The sequence below is a fragment of the Rhineura floridana genome, chromosome 4, assembly GCF_030035675.1.
Source record: "Rhineura floridana isolate rRhiFlo1 chromosome 4, rRhiFlo1.hap2, whole genome shotgun sequence".
Classification (NCBI taxonomy): Eukaryota; Metazoa; Chordata; class Lepidosauria; order Squamata; family Rhineuridae; genus Rhineura; species Rhineura floridana.
Window position 1 is genome coordinate 201,175,929 of NC_084483.1, and position 24,631 is coordinate 201,200,559.

General features: G+C 45.5%; 1 protein-coding gene across 3 annotated transcripts in view; it reads right to left on the minus strand.

Moving 5' to 3' along the window:
* USP34 (ubiquitin specific peptidase 34) overlaps positions 1 to 24,631 on the minus strand; it is a 192,519-nt gene that overhangs the window by 105,789 nt on the left and 62,099 nt on the right. For all 3 annotated transcript variants that reach the window (XM_061625788.1, XM_061625787.1, XM_061625789.1), the window contains 4 exons: positions 17,435 to 18,066; positions 13,179 to 13,393; positions 6,584 to 6,699; positions 6,375 to 6,502 (listed from right to left, as the gene is read on the minus strand). In XM_061625788.1, the coding sequence (XP_061481772.1) occupies positions 6,375 to 6,502; positions 6,584 to 6,699; positions 13,179 to 13,393; positions 17,435 to 18,066 (1,091 nt within the window). The remainder of the gene's footprint in view (positions 1 to 6,374; positions 6,503 to 6,583; positions 6,700 to 13,178; positions 13,394 to 17,434; positions 18,067 to 24,631) is intronic.

A 24,631-nucleotide genomic window follows, 5' to 3' on the forward strand; every position in this document is an offset into this window, starting at 1 on the left:
CCATTTATGTAGTCAGTTCAGACTTGAATTTTCCCCACAAAATTTTATACACCAAATTGAGTGCGCAAATTAAAAGAGATCTGCATGGGACTTCCCAGGAGGATCCCTCCGCCTGTGCAGCTCTGAGACGGGCTCCCGTCTTGGATGAAACTTTTTCAGCCTTAAATCCAGTCAGAAGGGTCTTTTTTGACTGGGGATAATTTCTTCCGGATAAGGAAGAAACGTGAGATTTCCCACACAGCTTTGTTGTGGTTGTGGGAGACTGGAATTCGTCAGAATCGTCTGTGAAAGAAGGTCTTCCAGCAGCTCGGATGGAGCAAGGATTTTTAGCTAGCTCAGCTGATTAAGTGACCCGCTTTTTTCCCCTTTTTTAAAAAAACGGACTAACAGGCAAGCATCCTCCTGTCTATGCTTATCACTTTCTTATCTATACAGCTAAAGAGATTTGTCAAAGGATCAGCAATTAAGAAAACCTGGGTGAGCCAAAACTTTCCTTCTTTTTTACTCACGGAACTAAGGGGGAGGAAAATAAAAATAGCCTATCTCTTTCCTATTGCAAAAAGCTGACATGGAAAATGGCATTGTAAAGATTACAACGGATGAGGGGTTTCTGATTGGAAGAGAAAAGAAAAATATTTTTGATTTATAAGACTTTTGTGTAATATATGTCTGGGACTATTTTTTCTGATCTACTTTTTCTTTTTTGACGAATCTGCTCATTCTCTTTGCTACTAGTCATTAGGACGCTGTGAACTAAAGTTGTTTTTGCACGTCTGGGCATATAAGAGATAAGGGCTGTCTAGAGCGTGACGCCAGTTGGTTTGAAAGATTAACTCCTTTATAACTGGATAAAGAAATAAACTGCTTTTTGCTTGGGACATTGAACATTGAAGGAGTTTAGTTCCTTTGGCTTTAAGAATGACAATTAAGAAGATCATGGATGTACAAGAAGGGACTTTATCTTTAGACATGTTTCAGAAAATAATGAATGGGATTAAGTCAATAAAACAAGAATTGAGAAATAATAGACAAGCGTGGAGAATTGAATTTGACGAAATGAGACAGGAGCTGAAAGAAATTCAGGATTCTATGAGAAAGGAGAATAAAGATAGATCTGGAAAACCAAAAAAGGATGAAAGAGAAATTAAAGGCAAGGTTCAAACTATGGAGATTGGATTAAATATGGACATGGAAAAAGATTTGGATTTCCTGGCTGTGATGGATCCTGGAGACAAATATTATGGTTTGGAAATCAGCGCTGTCCCTGAAGGAATTGAAGAGATTGGAGATAAAGATATTATCGGTTCAAAAAAATTCCTGGATTGGAAGGATTTGATGGAACTTGAAATGGAGAAAGTTAACAGAATTAATCCCTGTTTTGTGTCAATGGAAAAATCTTCAAGAGATGTGCTAGTGTATCATGTAAAAAAGAGGAACAGAGATGCAGCTTTGCAACAATACTTCAGTGATACGTTCGGAATTGATGGCAAGGAAATATCTGTGATAAAGGAAATTCCTATCAGACTCTTATTATATGACTATGACAGCAAGATTATTGGGTGTGTAAAGATGGAACCAATATGGATAATGGAAGAAGAGCGATTTGAAATTACTGGACTCAGTAGACTTGATGAGTTGGATTAATTGACATGTTTATCTAGAAAAAAAATTGATGGACATATATCTCAAAGATTGGAAACTTCTCTTTGACTTTTTGTGGAAGAATAAAATGATATGATGTTAATGAGATTTGAAACCAATTAAGATAACCGCTGGAGGAAGGTGATTTTATAATCTATTAAGAGACAGGCTTGTTATATATTATAGATTTATAGCTGAACTACGACAAACCGGAAGTCAATATTTTTATTTTTATATTGTATTAGTTATTGATTTATGTTTTTTTCTTTTTGTATTGTTTTGGTTTTGAAAATCTGAATAAAAATTAATTGAAAAAAAAAAGAGATCTGCATGAATTTAACTTGCAAGCATTTCCCTTCCCCCATTATTTTGTTTTTGCAATGGAGGGGTGCTTTTTGGTATGAATAGAGTTGGTGGATGGCAAGAAGGGAATGAAAGAATGGAGAAATAACACAGACTAAGTCTTGAGGTTAAAATGAGTGAGAGGCGGGAGAAAGGGTGTGCGAACCATCAAGTTGGGAATATTATGCACTATCCCAGAAGACTCGGGAGCATATTCTCACTCCACATAAGGCAACTGACCGTCACAAAGGCAGTGCATGTCTCTTTAAAATGGCAAAGAGGACTTTGAGGTGTATTCCAATTTCACACAGGGCAACAGTGTGGGCAGAGCAGTGTCGGTAGATATATGAAGAGCTGGGGGGGAATAGGAAAATTTGGGGGAAACAGCTGTGTGTGCCCCCCCCGTTTTTCCCCAAGGGAAAAAACCAAAAGATTTGGAAGAAACAGGAAAAATCCCCACACCCCAATTTTTCAGCCATCCCCCACACCTGGGCCTTCACATCTCTAAGGGTGGGTGAGAGGCAGACATTTCAGAGACATCACAGTGCCCAAATTCATGAAACCTACCCCATCCCAGCACTTTGTTCCCCTCTTCTAGAGTTCCACAACCCCATGAGAAGGCAGGCATGAGTGCTAGCCATTGGCAGGTACTAGAGAATGGTCACAAAACCCAGTGAGAGACCGAAAGAACTGGGCATGTTTAGCCTTGAGAAGAGAAGACTGAGGGGTGACAGGATGACATTCTTCAAGTACTTGAAAGGTTGTTAAACAGAGGAGAGCCAGGACCTCTTCTCGACTGTCCCAGAGTGCAGGACATAGAATAGTAAGCTAAAGTTACGGGAAGCCAGATTTCAACTGTACATCAGGAAAAACTTCCTAATCATTAGAGCGGTATGACAATGAAACCAATTACCTAGGGAGGTGGCGGGCTCTCCAATGCTGGAGGCATTCAAGAGGTGGCTGGACAGCCACCTGTCAGGTATGCTTTAAGTTGGATTCTTGCACTGAGCAGGGGGCTGGACTCGATGGCCTTATAGGCCCCTTCCAACTCTGCTATTCTATAACTTTATGATTCTATGAGGCAGATGGGGAACAGACTGCAAGCCCAGAGGACCAGATATGGCACCCAAATCCTTCTCTAAATTTTAGATAACAGATGTTACTTATGTCCTCTTTGGAACTATTTTTGGGGTTCTGGATTGCTGTACAGAACAAGCACACCTAATCACTGTCTGAACCAAAGTTTGGTATCAGAAGCCATATTGATCCACCAGGCCTAAGCTAAAGGCCATGAAAGCTAAAAAGATACTGGCCAAACATTCTTGAGCGCAAGGGGTCACTCCTCCTGCCATAATACTTCGAGATAAACACAGAAACAGGCCCTATATGACAATGGGGCATCTGGATGAGGAAAACAGGTATAATAACAGTGCCGAAGGGACCCTTAGAAAATTAAGTGACCCCGCCCCTTTTTACAAATACTTGTCTCAAACAACTTATTTTCCCTGTTTCAAGGTACAAGTCTTCACTTTGGGCAACTGGCTTGAGAAGGGTAGCTCTGTGGGGTAAGACATGATGGAGGTACAGTCTTCCCCTAGTGGTAAAGAGGCCAGGAGGCACCAGTATTCCTCTTGATCTCAACAATAATACAACCAAGTTGTGATAAGAAAGCTGAAGGTTCTTAGGGCACAATGAGGAGGAAGAGAAGAAACAATCCAAATTTTGGGGATTGTGGTAATAAATTAATGATGGACTATTTATTTATTTATTAAATTTATATACCGCCCCATAGCCGAAGCTCTCTGGGCGGTTTACAACAAACAAAACCAGTAACATACAATTAAAACCACATATCATCAATTAAAATAAGATTAATTATACAAAAGTTAAGACATAATTAAACACATATTGAATGCATAGTTTTGAATGAGTATTCAAAGGTATAACTAGAGGCAGCCAGAGTGTGGGAAAAGATTTGAAATGACAGGAATTTTATTTATTTATTTATTTATTTAATTACGCTTTTAAACCGCCCTATAGCAACGAGCTCTCAGGGTGGTGTACAGCAAGATAAAACCACATTTAAAAACCAACAAGTGTGGAGTACAGCATACAATATAAAACATATTTAAAAACAAAATTAGAATACAAATTAAAATAAAAATACAATTACAGTTAAATTTAAAATAAAATTAAATTTAAGCTTAAAATGCCTGGGCGAAGAGGTAGGTTTTTACCTGGCGCCGAAAAGATAACAAAGAAGGCGCCACGTGTATCTCATCATAATATTTATATTAGGGACACACAAAGAAGGGCTACTTACTTAACTTTTTGATCCCTATCTCTTTCTTTAACCTTTCGCTGACATTACCTTTTTCTTCACCCCACTCTCTCAACAGTATCTTCCCTGAAGGCACACTGGCTTTATCAGAGTTTATCTGTTAAACTTTATCCTAAGGTATTTTCTTATCAGGTTGTCAAGAGAAGATATACACTCCCTTCTGGGACAACCCTCATAGATACCAGATTTTTCAATTCTATTTTTGGTTTTTCCTCATCTTCATTTTTGCTCTTCTAATGGGAATTAGACTTCACTGGAGATAGGGACCTTTTGACAACATTTTTGTTGCTTTTTGCTCAGGTTAGCTGGACTGGAGGGAGAACAGTAGCGAAAGGTATGGTGGTGTTACATAGGATTCTGCATCAATACACAGCAGTACAAAGCATGACTCCTCAAGCTAAGACGTTATTGCAGCAACTAGACACAACCCTTCAAACCTTTTAAGAAGGTTTAGGGTGGGCTCTCTCTATTTGCATGAGGAAGGTGTCTCTGAGAGGGATGGGCTAATAAGTGGGCACTTCTACGAACTGGGTGATGAGTGAATGTTAATTTCATACATCTGTGGATCAGCTGCCATGTTTTCAGTGATGGGAGCAGAGGCAGGTCTTTCTGAGACACTGCCTCAGCTCCAGCCTCTGATTCCCTCTCCCTTAGCGGGCACGGCAGTGGGGGTGACGAGTGGAGGTGAAGTGGAGGATCAGAAGCCTCCTCACTGTCTGACAGCACCAGCTCTTCAGGAGGAACTGGGACTAAGGGGGTGGTGCTATCATTGTCTAAAAAGCCAAAGCCTACTCCTGTTTCAGCCTCTCGCCATTGCAACCCACTGGGTCCCTCTCCTGGGTCCCAGTTCTCCTCTTCCCCTTCCAGATCACTCCAGTAGTGCTCCGCAGGGCCCATGACACTGACTTTGTGGTCACTATCCACATACTCACTGAAGCAAATTAATGTAATCTGAATTGAGAAGCTGTTTTTCAAACTATTTTTTGAGAACTCCATTTCTCCATTACTTCTGAGTCAGGAGAGACTGTGCAAGCCCAGGACCAGTGCCTGGATGCAGTGGTAGACTAGATGAGGGTCAATAAACTGTGCTTGAATCTTCCAAAGACTGAGGCCTTGTGAGAGGGTGGTTCCTGTGTTTGAGAGATAGGTCAACTGCCTGTTCTGGATAGCGTTGCACTCCCTCTGATGAAGCAAGTATGCAGTTTGGGGGTAGTCCTTGACCCACCTGCACTTAAGAGGCTTAAGTGACCTCTGTGGCCAGAAGTGCTTCTTAGCAGCTCTGGCTATTCCTGGACTGCGCCAGCCTGACCACAGTGGTCCATGCACTAGTAACCTTAAGACTTGATTACTGTATTGTGCTTTATGTGGGGCTGCCCTTATACCTAGTTCGGAGGCTTCAACTAGTGCTGAATGCAGCGACCAGGCTGCTTCCAGGAGCAGGTAACTGGCAACATGTCACTCCGCATCTGAGAGAGCTGCACTGGTTGCCAAATTGCTACCAGGCCAGGCGCAAGGTACTTGTGTTAATTCACAAAGCCCTAAACATAGAATCATAGAATGGTAGAGTTGGAAGGGGCCTACAAGGCCATCGAGTCCAACCCCCTGCTCAATGCAGCTCAAACAACATGGGTCCAAAGTACCTTAAGGCCTGTTTCATACCTTATGCTCCACCTCGATCACTGAGGTCTTCTGATGGGGTGGCTTTTGGTGGTTCTCCATGCCCCTAAGGTTTGGTTGGCCTTCACCTGGGGCTGAGCCTTCAATGTGGCAGGCCCTGCCATGCAGAACTCCCTACCAGTAGAAGTTTGGCAGGGACTCTCTAAGTCTCTTCTTTCTGCTGTCTTTTGAAAACTAATCTTGTTTATACAGAACTTTGCAGTTTGAATTTTATTCTTATATGTTGTATTCCACCTTGATATATTCTTAGGACAGTGTAGATTATGAACACGTAAACAAACGTGATTTTAGATAAAGCAGATTTTAGAGATTTAACAAACAAACAAAAACCGATCAGTGCTGACACACTGAAGTGCAGGTCAAGCTCATTTACCTGTTATTTGCTAAATTTTCTAGGCAGCCTTCAATGAATCTCATTCGAATCTGTCTATCAGTAAACCAACATACTAACGAACAAAGAAGCTTCTCTGCTTCATTTATCAAACCTTCAGAGAGATGAATCTAGAATAAGTAAGAGAAAAGTTATTGACAATTATTATTACATTTTCTTTGGCAAATAGTCTTGTGTGATATTTAACTTACTGCATCTTCATCCTGGACCAGATCCCACAAAAGGGTATTTCCCTTCTTACAAACATTATCCAAGTTAATATCTGTCACTGCGTTGCTGTTGTACTGGTGCTTATGAACTGCTGGCCCTGAGCAAAAGACAGGTGTTATTAAAAATATGGAATGTGTATCCTGATTTGAATGGACTTTGTCCATCAACAGCTGTTAATAATGGCTAAAGACACAACCCTACAGATTGTTGAAACAAATTCACTTATATAAAAAACGTTCCAGCAGGAGACCTAATATAATACACATGCAAAGTCAGTACTATTTAATAGAATATTGTCAGAAAGTTGGGGTTCCTCAATATTTTAAAGGCCTTTTATCCTTTATTACCAGACACTGTGGTGTGAGAACCATATGAAACTTTTCTCTTTTTCCTTCTTGCCGCTGTGTAACAGCTCAACACACAACTTTCTGAGGTAAAGCTGATTTAAAAAACATGTACAAAGCAGGGCCTTACACTGCCAATATAGAAACCATACCAACAAATTTGCATTGGAAAATATTGCAACTGCAAAAGTATGCATTTGCTAGTAAAACTGTGTGGCCAGGAAAGTTATCTAATTAAAAAGTGAAACTGTTTCACAAGTACAGGCATACCCCGCTTTAACGTTTGCAATGGGACTGGAGAGCATACTTTAAGCGAAAATAAACTTTAAGTGAAGCAATTGTCTTCACTTGTACTGCACGCAATCACCACTAGATGGCAGCAGCGTCATGCCAATAAAATGTACGTTATTGCAAAGCGTGCGAACGTTAAGCAGGGTATGGGGACGTATGGAGCATGTACGTTATAGCGAGGCAACGTTAAGTAAAGCAACGTTAAGCGGGGTATGCCTGGTCGAACTGTGGCACACTGAAGTGACCCGGGCAGTTGACATGATCGCTCCTGAGCGCCCTCTCCTGGGTAGAGCTCATACAGCTGCATAGTATACTCCGGAGCTGAGAGCAATGAAACAGCATAGGAGACGGCTTGAGTGCAGATGGAGACGAACTCCTGATGGATGCAACTTTGCACTGGCAAGTGCCTATACTAAGTTATATTTAGTGGCAGTACGGGCAGCAAAAAAGCAACATTTTGCTGCCTCTATTCAATCTTAAGAACATAAGAACATAAGAAGAGCCTGCTGGATCAGGCCAGTGGCCCATCTAGTCCAGCATCCTGTTCTCACAGTGGCCAACCAGGTGCCTGGGGGAAGCCCGCAAGCAGGACCCGAGTGCAAGAACACTCTCCCCTCCTGAGGCTTCCGGCAACTGGTTTTCAGAAGCATGCTGCCTCTGACTAGAGTGGCAGAGCACAGCCATCATGGCTAGTAGCCATTGATAGCCCTGTCCTCCATGAATTTGTCTAATCTTCTTTTAAAGCCATCCAAGCTGGTGGCCATTACTGCATCTTGTGGGAGCAAATTCCATAGTTTAACTATGCGCTGAGTAAAGAAGTACTTCCTTTTGTCTGTCCTGAATCTTCCAACATTCAGCTTCTTTGAATGTCCACGAGTTCTAGTATTATGAGAGAGGGAGAAGAACTTTTCTCTATCCACTTTCTCAATGCCATGCATAATTTTATACACTTCTATCATGTCTCCTCTGACCCGCCTTTTCTCTAAACTAAAAAGCCCCAAATGCTGCAACCTTTCCTCGTAAGGGAGTCGCTCCATCCCCTTGATCATTCTGGTTGCCCTCTTCTGAACCTTTTCCAACTCTAGAATATCCTTTCTGAGATGAGGCGACCAGAACTGTACACAGTATTCCAAATGCGGCCGCACCATAGATTTATACAACGGCATTATGATATCGGCTGTTTTATTTTCAATACCTTTCCTAATTATTGCTAGCATGGAATTTGCCTTTTTCACAGCTGCCGCACACTGGGTCGACATTTTCATCGTGCTGTCCACTACAACCCCGAGGTCTCTCTCCTGGTCGGTCACCGCCAGTTCAGACCCCATGAGCGTATATGTGAAATTAAGATTGTTTGCTCCAATATGCATAATTTTACACTTGTTTATATTGAATTGCATTTGCCATTTTTCTGCCCATTCACTCAGTTTGGAGAGGTCTTTTTGGAGCTCTTCGCAATCCCTTTTTGTTTTAACAACCCTGAACAATTTAGTGTCGTCAGCAAACTTGGCCACTTCACTGCTCACTCCTAATTCTAGGTCATTAATGAACAAGTTGAAAAGTACAGGTCCCAATACCAATCCTTGAGGGACTCCACTTTCTACAGCCCTCCATTGGGAGAACTGTCCGTTTATTCCTACTCTCTGCTTTCTGCTTCTTAACCAATTCCTTATCCACAAGAGGACCTCTCCTCTTATTCCATGACTGCTAAGCTTCCTCAGAAGCCTTTGGTGAGGTACCTTGTCAAACCCTTTTTGAAAGTCTAAGTACACTATGTCCACTGGATCACCTCTATCTATATGCTTGTTGACACTCTCAAAGAATTCTAATAGGTTACTGAGACAGGACTTTCCCTTGCAGAAGCCATGCTGGCTCTGCTTCAGCAAGGCTTGTTCTTCTATGTGGTTAGTTAATCTAGCTTTAATCATACTTTCTACCAGTTTTCCAGGGACAGAAGTTAAGCTAACTGGCCTGTAATTTCCGGGATCCCCTCTGGATCCCTTTTTGAAGATTGGCGTTACATTTGCCACTTTCCAGTCCTCAGGCACGGAGGAGGACCCAAGGGACAAGTTACATATTTTAGTTAGCAGATCAGCAATTTCACATTTGAGTTCTTTGAGAACTCTCGGGTGGATGCCATCCGGGCCCGGTGATTTGTCAGTTTTTATATTGTCCATTAAATCTTCTATCTGCCGGCCGGCGGAGCTTTTTAAGATTGTCCGAGGGCTATTACATTCTGGCCCTAAGGACATAATAGATCCATCTGAAGCCCATTGTAATGAATTTGCCAGGCACTTCCAAGACAAAATTTCTTGCATCCGTCAGGACATGGACTCCAATGTTATAGCAGTGGATTTAAATGAGGCATCCAGAGCACAGTCTGGTCATGTTTTGTTGGATGAGTTTCAATTGGTACAGCTCGAGGACGTTGACAAGGTGCTTGGACAGGTGCATGCCACCACTTCTATACTAGATCCTTGCCCCTCTTGGCTGATAAAAGCTAGCAGGGTTGGAACCGCCGGCTGGGCCACGGAGGTGATTAATGCCTCATTACGAGAGGGAGTGGTCCCTGGTTGCCTGAAGGAGGCGGTGGTGAGACCACTTCTGAAAAAACCTTCCTTGGACCCAGAAATTTTTAACAATTACAGGCCAGTAGCGAACGTTCCATTCCTGGGCAAGGTTCTAGAAAGAGTGGTCGCGGACCAGCTCCAGGCACTCTTGGATGAGACCGATTATCTAGATCCATTTCAATCGGGGTTCAGGCCCGGTTTTGGCACTGAGACGGCCTTGGTCGCCCTGTATGATGACCTCTATCGGGAGAAAGACAGGGGGAGTGTAACCCTGTTGATTCTCCTTGATCTCTCAGCGGCTTTTGATACCATCGACCATGGTATCCTTCTGGGGAGACTCGCTGATTTGGGAGTTGGAGGTACTGTATGGCAGTGGTTCTGCTCCTATTTAGCGGGTCATCTCCAGAAGGTAGTGCTGGGGGAGTCTTGCTCGGCACCCTGGGTCCTCCAATACGGAGTTCCACAGGGGTCAGTACTATCCCCCATGCTTTTTAACATCTACATGAAGCAGCTGGGTGCAGTCATCAGGAGTTTTGGAGTGCGTTGCCACCAGTATGCTGATGACACGCAGCTCTACTTCTCCTGATCATACTTTTCAGGTGAGGTTGTCATGGTGCTGAACCGATGCCTGGCTGTGGTAATGGACTGGATGAGAGCGAATAAATTGAAGCTCAATCCAGGTAAGACTGAGATGCTGTTAGTGGGTGGTTCCCCTGACCAGATGGGAGAGGCTCAACCTGCTCTGGACGGGGTTGCACTCCCCCTGAAGGAGCAGGTCCGTAGTTTGGGAGTTTTTAGAACCATCCCTGTCACTAGAGGCACAAGTAGCCTCGGTGGCATGGAATGCTTTCTATCAACTTCGGTTGGTGGCCCAACTACGCCCCTATCTGGATAGGGAAAACCTTGCTTCAGTTGTCCATGCACTGGTAACCTCAAAATTGGACTACTGCAATGCACTCTACGTGGGGCTGCCTTTGAAGATGGTTCGGAAGCTGCAGCTCGTGCAAAACGCAGCGGCCAGATTGCTAACAGGGACTCGGAGATGTGAACATATAACTCCGATTCTGGCTCGCTTGCACTGGCTGCCTATATGCTTCCGGGCTCAATTCAAAGTGCTGGTTTTGACTTATAAAGCCTTACACAGCTTGGGACCACAATACCTGGTGGAACGCCTCTCCCGATATGAACCTACCTGTACTCTGAGTTCAACATCGAAGGGCCTCCTTTGGGGGCCCACCCAGAGAGAAGCCCGGAAGGTGACAACAAGAAAACGGGCTTTCTCTGTGGTGGCCCCCAAACTATGGAACTCTCTCCCTGATGAGGTACGCCTGGCGCCAACATTGCTGTCCTTCCGGCGCCAGGTAAAACCCTTTTTGTTCTCCCAGGCTTTTTAACAACATTTTAACAACATTTTTAACATCTATTGTAACACCTACATTTGCACTTACGCTCTTAATATTTTAGTAATTTTAATTCTTAACATCTTAATACTTTTAACTGATTTAATACGTTTTAATATTTTTAGGCTTGTGTTGTAGTTGTTTATATGTTTAATTATGTTCTACTATTTTTGGTATATTGTTTTTAAGTTGTTGATATATGTTTTTACTTGTATATTGGATGTTTTTATGTTGTGCACCGCCCAGAGAGCTACGGCTATTGGGCGGTATAGAAATATAATAAATAAATAAATAAAATAAATAAGTAGATACCTATGCAAAAAAGACCCTGTTATGATAATGCAATATAGCCTACTATATATTTCCCCGGTCCAGAGTTTGTGTTTGCTGTGATGAACAATATAAAACTGTGTTCGTTGTCTCCCTATTCATTTCAACAGAGAGGACAGTTCTGGGCATACTGTGACCACTTCAAGCTGGCACCTCCCAATTGAGCGAATGGGGAAGCCCTTGTTGCTACAACTGAAGTGGTAGAGCAATGCTTTCCAGGCTTTCTTATGTATATCCGTGGGTCATAACACATGCGCATCTGTAGGATGAATGCAGTTTTCTTCATAAGTATAGAACTGCTGCAAGGTGCAGGACTTACACACGACAGAACGCATCTATTTAGCTCAGGATCAGGTATCATGTCTACAGGAAATTGGAAGGAGGCAGCAAAGGAATCTTTTTATTGATACAGTCCTGACCGTCAACAGCAGGTTCTTAATAAACCTTTTCTTGTGGGCCTTAGCCAGAACAGACAATATGCTGCAGACCTCTAAAAATTAAAACAATCATTACTCAAACACATGAAGAAGTTCAAGCACCAGCTGACTGTGTCAAAAAACCCAAATGATTTGGAGGTTTAAGCCTGATCCTTCCCTAGCCTTTAGCTGCGCTCTCGAGAAGAATCTTGTACCATAAACAACAACAACAACATTTCTGCCCTTCCTCCCACAAAAGCTACAGTGATGTACTTTTCTTGGTAGGTTAAATAGTTATCTACATTTACTTTTACCAATCCATAAATGCTCTTATGCTACACTCTTGCTGTGCATGGCACTTGGGCTGTGGTGTTACATAGGGCTGACCTGCTCTCCTTTCTAAAAGGCTCTAGAAATTAAATTCCTTTCTTGAAGAGTGCTGCAGAAGCCACACAAATGGGTTAAGGGCAAGGAGACGACAAGACAGTTCTTATACATAACCAAGTTATACCACAAGCATTAGTTAGCCAAGCATCAGTCAAGCACTGAAGGCCCAGTGCTTTACTACCTGCCTTTAAAAACCATAGTCTAGCTCCTCATAGTCTCTTTCTAGTTCCTTCCATTATTCTACTCCTACAGAATTTTTAAAGGGGTATTTTTATGGCAGCAATAATGGTGAAGGAAGACTTTGGCTTTCTTTGCCTGTTCTCCCTTTTGCAGCATTGCCACCCTGAAATAATTTTTAATATACATACTATTCAAGCTTACTGGGGAAAGGGATCATGGAGGTGTCAGTTTTTAGTGCTTTCAACAGTAACCTGGAGACACGCAGACAAAGTGGGTGAAATATTTCCTGATGTGGGCATCAAATTTCTGCATGTTAGGCTGTAATTAGGAGCATGGTTGGAAAAAAGATGGAAAACCAATAATAATCATTAGATCAGCCTTCCTCAGTCTGGTGTTCTCCCAACGTTTTGGACTACAACTCCCATGAACACCAGCCAACACGGCCAGTGATCAGAGATGATGGGTGTTGTAATCCAGAACATCGGGAGGGCACCAAGTTGGGGAGAGCTGTATTAGTACATGATTCAAATCACTAGTAAAGTCACTAATTCTCATGAGCTTATCTCTAGCAGAGGAGGCATGGTACTTGGCTCTGCTTTGTTTCCTCTTAAGTAGCAGGCTCACTGAAATGAAGTGTTGCTGTTTTGCTAGGTCTTACCTTGGCTGAGATGTTCATGATAAATGGAAGCAAGATTTGGAAGGTGCTGCTGAAGATGAGATGTTAGTTCGGCATGTGAATTAATCTGAACCAATTCTTCTTCACAACCAGATTCCTCACCATCAAAATCTGCCATATTTTTTTCTGATTTTGCACTGACTTGGGAACTGCTGCAACTGACATCATCAGCACTTAACATGTCATCAACCATGTGTCTGTAAGATACGGGCAAGAATCATTAAAACTACTGCTTTCAGTCTATGAAAACCCAGTGGACTACAGATGAACAGTACTTTTAAATATGCAAGGAGAAAATGTTAATATTAGGTTAATTTGCAGACCAGAAATGATTTGGTTCTGAAAGAAGAGCAAAGTCTGTTGTTGTTGCTTGCGATCGGAAAAATCATACGGGGATATTCACATGTTAAAGTATTAAATTGTGTTAATCTTATTTCCATAGCACGTCTTCCCCATTTCACAGCAGATGCTACTCAAGTCAGGTTTCAAGATAAATGAGACAAGTAATGACCTGTGCATCACAGTGAACACAGGACAGGATCCAGAATTTCCATGAACAGTACTCAGCTCATGGAACCCTTCTGCTGGAGGAAGTCATTCCTGATGACTCCCCCTACGCCTTGCAGCACCTCACTACACCTCCAACGCAGTTCCCAATGGTCATCCATCCCTTTGGGGCAGATTTAGGGGTACAGGGAGCTGCAAGGTGAAGGGTGAATTGGTTGTAAAAGATTGATTAACCAACACTTTCTGTTAAACAGTTGTTAGGAAAAAAATCCTGAATATGACAGCTGAAGAAATACCTGTCCAACTTCAAATATATTCTTTACAATGGCTGGTAGTCAGAGCTGAGTATATTGTATTTGTTTGTGCACAACTGCAGAATATTTTATCTGGTACAGTCTGGTGAAAAATCAAAATCGAGGAAAAAAAGGGGGGGGGGAGAGATTCCAGTGGCATTTTGAACAACCAGTCAGGCAAATCCAGGGCTCAGTTCAGCGCCTTGCACTCTTCCAAGACAAGCACACACAAAAAGAATTGTGCAACATAAATAGTAAGTATGTAAATATAATAGTTTTGCATAAACTGGATCTCCAGTTGCTGCTTCTTAATGCCAGATCAGTAAATAATAAAACCTCCCTCATCCATGATTTAACTATGGATGAGGCGGCCGATCTGGCATGTATTACCGAAACCTGGGTGAGCGATCTGGGAGGTATTAATCTCTCCCAGTTGTGCCCACCTGGATATTCGGTCCAGCATCTGGGTAGATCCGAGGGTCGGGGAGGGGGAATCGCTGTGGTCTATAAAAGTTCCATTCCTCTCGTTAGGCACCCTATCCAGGTGGCTAATGGCCTGGAGCGTCTGCACATTGCGTTGGGTCAGCGAGACAGACTGGGAATACTGTTGGTATACCGTCCACCCTGCTGCCCAACAGCTTCCCTAACTGAGCTGACGGAGGTGGTCTCGGATTTGGTGTTGCGATCCCCCAAGCTTCTGGTATTGGGGGATCTCAACATCCATGTCGAGGCCGCTTTGTCTGGAGCGGCTCAGGACTTCATGACCTCCATGACAGCCATGGGGCTGTCTCAATTTGTTACTGGCCCTACGCATGTGTCAGGACATACTCTAGACTTGATTTTTGCCACTGGGTTAGGGGATGGTGATCTGGGAGTGAGCAATTTTACATCTATTCCTTTGTCATGGACAGATCACCGCCTATTGAGATTTAGACTCACATTGTCTTCTCCCCTCTGCAAGGGTGGAGGACCGATTAAGATGGTCCGTCCCCGGAGACTAATGAATCCTGAGGGATTTCAAAGGGCTCTAGGGAATTTTCCGGCTGATAAAACTGACGATTCTGTCGAAACCCTGGTCACTCTGTGGAATACGGAAATGACCCGGGCAGTTGACACAATCGCCCCGGTGCGCCCTCTCCGTTGCAGAGCTCAATTGGCTCCTTGGTTTACCTCGGAGCTAAGAGTGATGAAGCAAGAAAGGAGACGGCTTGAGTGCAAATGGAGGCGAACTCCCGACGGCTGTAATTATGATCTTGTGAAGGCCTCTACCAAACGTTATGTGAAGGCGGTGAGGGCAGCACAGAAGCAGTACTTTGCTGCCTCTATTCAGTCATCTTGTAACCGCCCAGCGGAACTTTATAAAGTTGTCCGGGGACTTCTACACTCTGGTCCTCCGGATGCAATACAACCATCGATAGCCCGCTGTAATGAGTTTGCGAGGCACTTCCAAGATAAGATCACTAACATCCGCCGGGACCTTGACTCCAATATTGTAGCAGTTGAATCTAATGAGGTGTCCAGAACACAGTCTTGTCTGGTTTTATTGGATGAGTTTCAGTTGGTACAGCTCGAGGATGTGGACAAGGTGCTCAGACAGGTGCGGGCGACCACTTCTGCTCTGGACCCTTGCCCCTCATGGCTAATAAAAGCTAGCAGGAATGGAACAGCCGGTTGGGCCAAGGAGGTGATTAATGCCTCTTTACGAGAGGGAGTGGTCCCACTCTGCCTGAAACAGGCAGTGGTGAGACCGCTCCTAAAAAAGCCCTCCTTGGACCCTGATAATTTTAACAACTATAGACCGGTAGCAAATGTTCCATTTCTGGGCAAGGTTCTAGAGCGCGTGGTCGCTCACCAACTCCAGGCTCTCTTGGATGAAACTGATTATCTGGATCCATTTCAATTGGGCTTTCGGCCGGGGTTTGGTACAGAAACAGCCTTGGTCGCCCTGTATGATGACCTCTGTCGGGAGAAAGACAGAGGGAGTGTAACTCTGTTGGTTCTCCTTGATCTCTCGGCCGCTTTTGATACCATCGACCATGGTATCCTTCTGGGGCGACTCACGGACTTGGGAATTGGAGGCACTGCTTGGCAGTGGCTGCACTCCTATCTTGGGAATCGCCTCCAGAAGGTGATGCTTGGGGAGCATTATTCGAGTCCCTTGGTACTCCAATATGGGGTCCCGCAGGGTTCAGTTCTGTCCCCCATGCTCTTTAATATCTATATGAAGCCGCTGGGTGAGGTCATCAGGAGTTTTGGAGTGCGTTTTCAGCAATATGCTGATGATACGCAGCTCTACTTCTCCTTTTCATCTTCTTCAGGTGAGGCTGTTGATGTACTAAATCACTGCCTGGCTGCGATAATGGACTGGATGAGAGCTAATAAACTGAAACTCAATCCTGACAAGACTGAGATGCTGTTGGTGGGGGGGTACTCTGCCCAGGTGGTTGATGTCAGACCTGCTCTGGATGGGGTTACACTCCCCCTAAAGGAGCAGGTCCGTAGTTTGGGGGTCTTATTAGATCCGCTCCTGTCACTTGAGGCTCAGGTAGCCTCGGTGGCACGGAATGTGTTCTACCAGCTTCGGCTGGTAGCCCAACTACGACCCTATCTGGTCAGGGAGAATCTCGCCTCAGTTATTCACGCTCTGGTAACCTCTAGATTGGATTACTGTAATGCACTCTACGTAAGGTTACCTTTGAAGACGATTCGGAAACTTCAGCTAGTGCAGAATGCTGCGGCCAGAGTTCTTACTGGGACGAAGAAATTCGACCATATAACACCTATTCTGGCCCAACTGCACTGGCTACCTATATGTTTCCGGGCCAGATTCAAAGTGTTGGTTCTTACCTATAAAGCCCTTAACGGCATCGGACCGCAATATCTGATGGAACGCCTCTCTCGCTATGTACCTACCCGTTCACTGCGCTCGACATCTAAGGCCCTTCTCCGGGTCCCAACTCATAGGGAGGCCCGGAGAACAACAATTAGATCTAAGGCCTTTTCAGTGGTGGCCCCCAAATTATGGAATGCCCTCCCAGATGAGATACGCCTGGTGCCTTCTTTGTTATCTTTTCGGCGCCAGGTAAAAACCTACCTCTTCGCCCAGGCATTTTAAACTTTTAAACTTAAATTTAATTTTATTTTAAACTTAACTGTAATTGTATTTTTATTTTATTCGTATTTTAATTTTGTTTTTAAATATGTTTTATATTGTATGTTTTAATCCACACTTGTTCGTTTTTTAAATGTGGTTTTATTTTGCTGTACACCACCCTGAGAGCTCGTTGCTATAGGGCGGTTTAAAAGCGTAATTAAATAAATAAATAATAAAATAAAAAATATTCTAGGACCCCATTTTTCTAGACATGAAGGTTGCCTTAACACAGAATTCCAATTTGTGTTAGAGCAGAATGTATATGAAGACTGCAAATAACTTACCCTTCATGATGGTGGTGGTGATGGTGGTGGTGATGGTGGTGGTGGTGATGGTGGTGCTGTGGCCCAATAAACTGTCGACAGTTAAATAACTCATTTCCAATTGCTTCCCCAAGGAAGTCCCCAGTATGTGTTATACAAGAATCTTGAGAGCCTTGTGATATATGAGCCGTGCTGATTTCCCCAGCCATGTCATGTTCTGTATCCTCAGCATGAGAACAGGGGTCAAGCATTCTAATTCTATTATCTACTGGTGGCACAGAGTCAGTATTAAAAACATGGTCATTTCCAGTTCCATTGCTCACACCACCCCTCTCTGCAGATCCCTGTGAGTCCCCTAAGCAAATGCCTGATTGAGATTCCATTTTTCGGCTCCGTAACTCTGCATTCCGACCATTTTTCTGGGAATTATGGCCTCTGTCTTCATCCTCCTCCTCTTCATCTTCTTTGAGAGCTTCAATATCCGCAATGTCTTCTGACTGCACCTCGCTGCCTGGGCTCCCTGCGGACTGACTTGCATGGCTGGAGTTGGCCTCGTTGCTGGATCCATCGCTGTGGCCACTACTGCTACCTGGCCCACTGCTGCCATCTTCACCACTATTTGCTGTTTCATCAGAACTTCCTTGCATCGACTCCTTAATTTTTTTTTAAAGGATACAAAATCAAATATTTATTTGTAAAATTTATATCCTGCACCTTCAATGCTCTACAATTTGCAACAAAACTCAGGATACTGAGAAACAAAACTTTCATGTATTTTTAAAACAACCACCACAAAATGCTTTGGCCATTTGTGCTGCAGAGAAAAACTTATGAAATTTGGCAGGCAGTGCCTAATGAGATCTCCAAATCCAGAGGGAAGTTGAACAGAACTTCCAGCAGCTAGAAAATGGAATTCCGGTGCTGTGCACAGTCTCTTGACCAAACCACCTTTCAAGCCCACTACTACCAGTCTTTCCTTTGCTCATTCCAATCCTCCAGTCACTGCTGACCAATTTCTCATTTTCGAAGAAACATTACACAAGCTAAATGGACCATTGGTCTCACCTGAAAGTGATTTTCATAGGAGGACTGCCATCAAGCGGGTTATAGCTCCACCTATCGTCTGAAGGCAAGAATGTTTTGAAGTCAAGACTAGGGGCGTCAGGCCCCTCCCACTCTCCAGTTCATTCGCAGCGAGTCCAAAGAGAGATATCTAAAAATGCAGGAAAAAAGGCCAACGGGCCTACCAGCAAGAACATAACACAATAGCAATATTCATAATAATATGACTCTAACATAGCGATATAACAGTAATAGCAGTCTCGACTTCACTAGTAAATCAAAATATAATAGCGTAACAGGAATATATGAAAAAACCCAAAAAATATCTAGGTATCCTCCAACTGGGAGGGTCGTGATGGCAGTCCTCCTATGAAAATCACCTTTCAGGTGAGACCAATGGTCCACTTTCCATAGGAGGACTGCCATCAAGCGGGATGTACCAAAGCAGCCCATAACAGGGAGGGACCACCCACATCCTAATCATCATTAAGAACCTGTTGCAACACTCGTCTGCCAAAAGAGGCATCCGCAGAGGCATAACGATCTATTTTGTAATGCCTTCTAAACGAGTGTGGGGTAGACCAAACAGCAGCTCTGCAAATATCAGCAACAGGAGCGTTGGTAGCAAAAGCAGCCGTAGTGGCCGCTGACCTAGTGGAATGAGCTGTTATACTAGCTGGAACTGGAAGCTTAAGGGACTCATAAACTAAGGTAATACATGCACGCAACCAGCGGGATAAGGTGGAATTAGCTACTTTATGCCCCATAGAACGTGGATGAAAGGATACAAACAAAGACTCAGTTCATCGTATATCCTGGGTCCTAGACAGGTAGGTCTTGAGAGCCCTCCGAACATCCAATGAATGCCAAGCCTTCTCTAGAGGATGGGTAGGATTCAGACAAAATGAAGGAAGAACAATGTCCTGGTTGCAATGGAAAACTGAATTGACCTTGGGACGGAAGGATCAGTCTTCAGCACAACAGAGTCCTTATGAAAGACACAGAGATGGCAGGCAGAAATGCCCAGATGCGAGAGATGCCCAGTTCCGAAACTCGTCTCACAGAGGTGATCGCGATCAGGAACAGGACCTTGAATGACAACAGACGTAAAGGCACAGTCCTAAGGAGCTCGAACGGAGGGCGTTGTAAAGCCTGTAGGACCTTCAACAAACTCCATGAGGGAAAATGGTGGAATACAGCCGGTGAGCGTAGCGCGGTTCCCCTCAGAAAACGTTTGATGAACGGGTGCGAGGCAATAGGAGCACCAGTGGAGAACACTGAGAGAATGGACGACAGAGTGGATGCATGTCTACGTAAGGTGTTGAGTCTAAGTCCCATCAGGAGGCCCCTATGAAGGAATTGCAGCACCTGTTGTACTGTGGCCTGGGAAGGATCGAGGTGCTGGGACTGACACCACCTGGAGAATGCCACCCAAGTATGTTGATATATATGGGTGGTGGATGGTCTTCTCGAGGCCAAGATAATGTCAATAACAGCGTCAGACAGGCCAGCATACCTTAAATGTCCCCGTTCAAAAGTCACACTGTTAGTTTGAGCCAATTGGGATCCTGATGCAATATTGGGCCCTGGGATAAGAGGTCTGGCCTGACTGGGAGCGTCCAAGGGTCCGTCACTGACATGGCAAGGAGATCTGAGAACCACAGTCGACGGGGCCAATATGGAGCTATCAGAACCAGTTTGGTCCTCTTGCGTCGCACCTTCCTCAAGGTTCTGGCTAACAGTGGTATTGGAGGGAAGGCGTACAATAGGCCATCCGGCCACAGTAGCGACAGGGCATCCACCACTTCCGCTGTCGTGTCCAGGTATCGAGCGAAGTACCTGGGTAGCTGGCAATTGCGACTGGAGGCAAATAGATCGACTGAGAAGATGCCGAACCGACACTGGAGAAGATGGAAAATGGTCGGATGAAGTTTCCATTCTCCTGGAAAGACCTGTTGTCTGCTGAGCCAGTCTGCTGTCACATTCCAAATTCCTCTGAGATGTTCTGCTTTTAAGGAATGCAGATGTTGCTCTGCCCAGTCGAATATGAGGGAAGCTAGGTTCTGCAGAGGACAGGACCTGGTCCCCCCTTGTCTGTTTAAATGAGATTTGGCACACGTGTTGTCCGTTCGAATGAGAACATGGTCCAAGTGGAACAGAGACTGAAAATGGAGCAGAGCTAAGTGGACAGCCTTCAGTTCCAGCCAATTGATGCTGAGTCTGCTCTGCTATGGTCCAAACCCCTTGAACGAACTGGGAGTTGCAGTGGGCTCCCCAGCTGAGGAGACTGGCATCTGTGGTGATAACAGTCCTGCGGGGTTCTCTGAACGGAGTGCCCTGGGTGAGATGTTGGACCCTCGTCCACCAGCGGAATGAAAGATGCAGTGCGGGAATTGCTCAATGATTTGACCTGGCAATGTCCTGCTGAAACGGCAACAAGGCCCACTGGAGTTGGCGAGTATGAGCTCGAGCCCATGGCACAATATGGATGGTGGACACCAACATTCCGAGAGCCCTGGCTAGAAGCATGACATCTGCGGTTGCGTGGTGCATCAGAGACCGTGCGATGTCTGTGATAGCAGTTATGCGGTCTGGAGACAGGAACACCGTCGCCTGCAGGGTGTCCAACATCGCCCCTAGATGTTGAAGGCATTGGGTTGGTTGGAGATGGCTTTTGTCGAAAGTGACTAGCCAGCCGTAGGCCTGCAAGACATGGAGCGTGAGCGTTAGATGGCGATGAGCCAGCTCCCTGGAACTCGCCCGTATTAAAAGATCGTCCAAGTAGGGGTAGATATTCACCCCTTGAAGCTGGACGTAAGGCACTAGTATGAGTAGCACCTTGGTAAATACTCTTGGGGCAGATGAGAGGCCGAACGGCATCGCTCGATATTGAAAATGCTGGGGGCCGAAAGCAAACCGAAGGAATTTTCTGTGGGCTATGCACATAAGCACATGGAGATACGCTTCCTTTAGGTCGAAGGAAGTCTCCTTCGTGAAGGCTTTCTGTAATGGAGTGGAGGGATTCCATTTTGAACCTGCGATACTTTACGAAACGGTTGATGAACTTGAGGTCCAACACCGCCCTCCATGACAGATCTCATTTGGGCACAGCAAATAGGAGTACACCCCTTCCGACCTCTCTGTCTGGGACTGGCTCTATCGCCGCTGTGTCCAAGAGGTGATGTATGGCTGTCTGCATGATGCAGTGCCTGGCTGGTGCCCTGGGACAAGGGGAGGGATGAAATCTGTCTGGAGGAATTGCCGAAAACTCTAGTGCATAGCCATAACAAAAAAGATCTCTGATCCAGGCGACCTGAGTCAGACGCAGCCAATGGTCTCCAAAGAGAAGCAGCCTGCCCTCAACCGGTATCGCGTCAGTACTGTCTGTGCTGGTGAGACCCTCCCCGATATGAGGACATTGAGGTACCTCTGCGCCCCTGGTACTGACCTCTGCCCGGGAAACGTCTGGGCCGCGTTCCTCGAAAGGGCTGGGTCGTGCGGTATGAGGTGAAACGTCTGAAGGGCCTGCGATCAACGTTCCTGACAGTGGCCAAGACAGGCTTTTGAGCATCGTTGGGGTCAACAAGCACTGCCTTTAGGGCTTCTTCGCCGAAGAGTAATGAGCCGGAATAAGGTGCCCTTGATAAATTAACTCTGGCTGTAGAGTCCGCTTGCAAGTGACAAAGCCAGAGGGTCCGCCGAGCAACTACCTGAGCTACCATAGCTCTTGCTCCCAGCTGATTTGCGTCCAAGGTGGCATCAGCCACAAACGCCGCTGTCTTGCGCAATTTCGTCAGTGACCTCCTCAGAGAGACAGGATCGGGATTAGGATCATCTAAGAGGTCATCCAACCACATCATCACTGCCCTGGAAAAGATGGAAGCCAATGCAGAGGCTCGCATGGAGAAAGTGGTGGCCTCATGGTTTTTGCGTAAGGCAAAGTCCAGCCTCTGCTCAGTGGCGTCCTTTAAATGTGAATCTCCTTCCCTCGGCAAAAGGGATCTAGAGACTAGACTAGAAATCGGCTCGTCTATGCCAGGGACGGCCAGTCTGCTTGCAAATTCCGGAGCCAAAAAGTAAAGCTTGTCCGCAAGGGCGTTAAAACTGCGTGTTTGTAATGGGTGAGACCATTCGTCCTTGGCCAGCTTAGCAACAGGATCTGGCACAGGAAGGTAGTACTCTGCTGGCGTGGGGGAATTCAGGACCCTGGCCCCTTTAATAGCAGGAGTGGCAGCTGCAGGTTGTGTAGATTGTAGACCAAGGGTGTTCAGTACTCTGCGAGCAAGGGGCTGATAATCTAAGGCATCAAACAGGCGATAAGATGTATCCTCCTCCTGTTCCGACTGATCACTCCATTCGTCTCCTTCGGCTTGAGTAGCAAATGGTGGATCCTCCCCACAAGAAGCATCATCAACAAACTTGCCCCTGGCAATGTCAAAAGGATTCGGAGAGCAGGAGGGATCTGTCTCATTGCGCACATGGTGATCCACACTCCGCTGAGGAATGGCGGGGGCTGGTGACTGTGGCTGTGTTTGAGTGAAGAACGCCAGCATGTCTTGTAGTTGTGATATGAACTCATGAGACAGCTGCAGCCCCGGTGTGGGAGATGGTTGCGCATGTAAAGGCAAAGATATGGGCGGCTCAGCAGGCTGAGAAGAGGAATGAGCCCTAGGTGGTACTATGGGAGGAGGACAGCTGGCTGCTGGTTGGTCAGGAAACCCTGGAAAGTCCTCCTCGGAGGATGCAGCCGGAGAATTAAACAGATTTGTTAATGGTTCCTGGCCTGCCTCCTCAGAAACCGGTACAGAAATGTAGCGTGCCCGCTTGGTTGTGTTGTGGCTGGATATATGCTTGGTTTTGGCAACCGCTTTGACGTGTTTGTGCTTAGTTGCCTTAGATTGTTTAGGCTTGGTTGCCTGAACTGTCACAGGCTGTTCCGCCATCATATATTTTCGAGGGGGTTCAGTACACGGCCACGGATGGGGCAGAATGTACAGACCCGAACAGGCTCAGTACACGGCCATGGATGGGGCAGAATGCACTGGCTCAGATGGCTAAGTACACGGCCACGGATGGGGCAGAATGTACAGATTCAACAGCCTTGGTACATGGCCACGGATGGGGCAGAATGTACAGTTCAAACAGCCTTTGTACAGTATCAACAGCCTTGGTACACGGCCACGGATGGGGCAGAATGTACAGTTTCAAATAGTTTCAGCAGTCAGCATCAGTAGCGGATTGAGTAGAGGAACCTGTGTAGGATTATAGGTATCCTATCTTGCAGCACACACACAAAAAAGTAGATCTCGTTGTGGGAGCTGACTTGCAGCCTTTGGCTCTGTTATCCACAGCCCTTGTCAATTAGACCCCTTTTCAGTATAGAAGAGGCTAAACAGAAAGAACGGGAAAAGAGGGACAAACAAAATGGCGCCCGTTAAAAGAGCAGGAAAAAATTCAATCAAAAAGGGCGTAGGGACGAAGAAGAAGCAATGGCGGACACTGAGGAGCACCAGCGAGCTGAAATGGGGCTGGCCAGAAAAAATTATGTGCAACAGTACGGCCTCAAAAACGGCCGGAAATACGCTCTACAGCTGCGGGGCTGAGAGACGCAATCGCGGCTTAAAAGGCCAGATAAAAATTCTCCGCCAAGGAGGCCGAACGGCCAGCGAAATCCCAGCAGCCGCTGGAACCGTCGCAGAGGGGAGAATCCGCAGCCGCAGGCTCCTGAGATTGCGGCGAGATTTTTTTTTTTTTTTTTAAATACCGTGGAACGAGTCCGGGGAGGCAGAGCAGCCCAACTAATAAGAGTCACTGAGGAAAAGAGAGAGAGCCGCAGCCACAGGCTCCTGGAGGGGAAAATTTAAAGGAACCGCCGCGAAGTCAAATGCCGTGGCAGGAGCCGGGAAGGCGGCAACCCAACAAACAAAGGGACGTTGAAAACAAAAGGAGCCGCAGCAGCAGGCTCCTGGAGTAGGCGGCAAGCCGTAAAGGCACGAAAAAAGCGGCGGAGCAGACCAGGAAGCTGCAGCCGCAAGCTCCTGGTTTAAGGCTGCGTCCGCTGCCTGAGGAAGGGAGAACTGCAGCCGCGGTCTCCCTAAGTTGTCATTAATCTAGGGACTGAGGAAAAACACGGGGAAGGAACAACCCCCTAAAGAA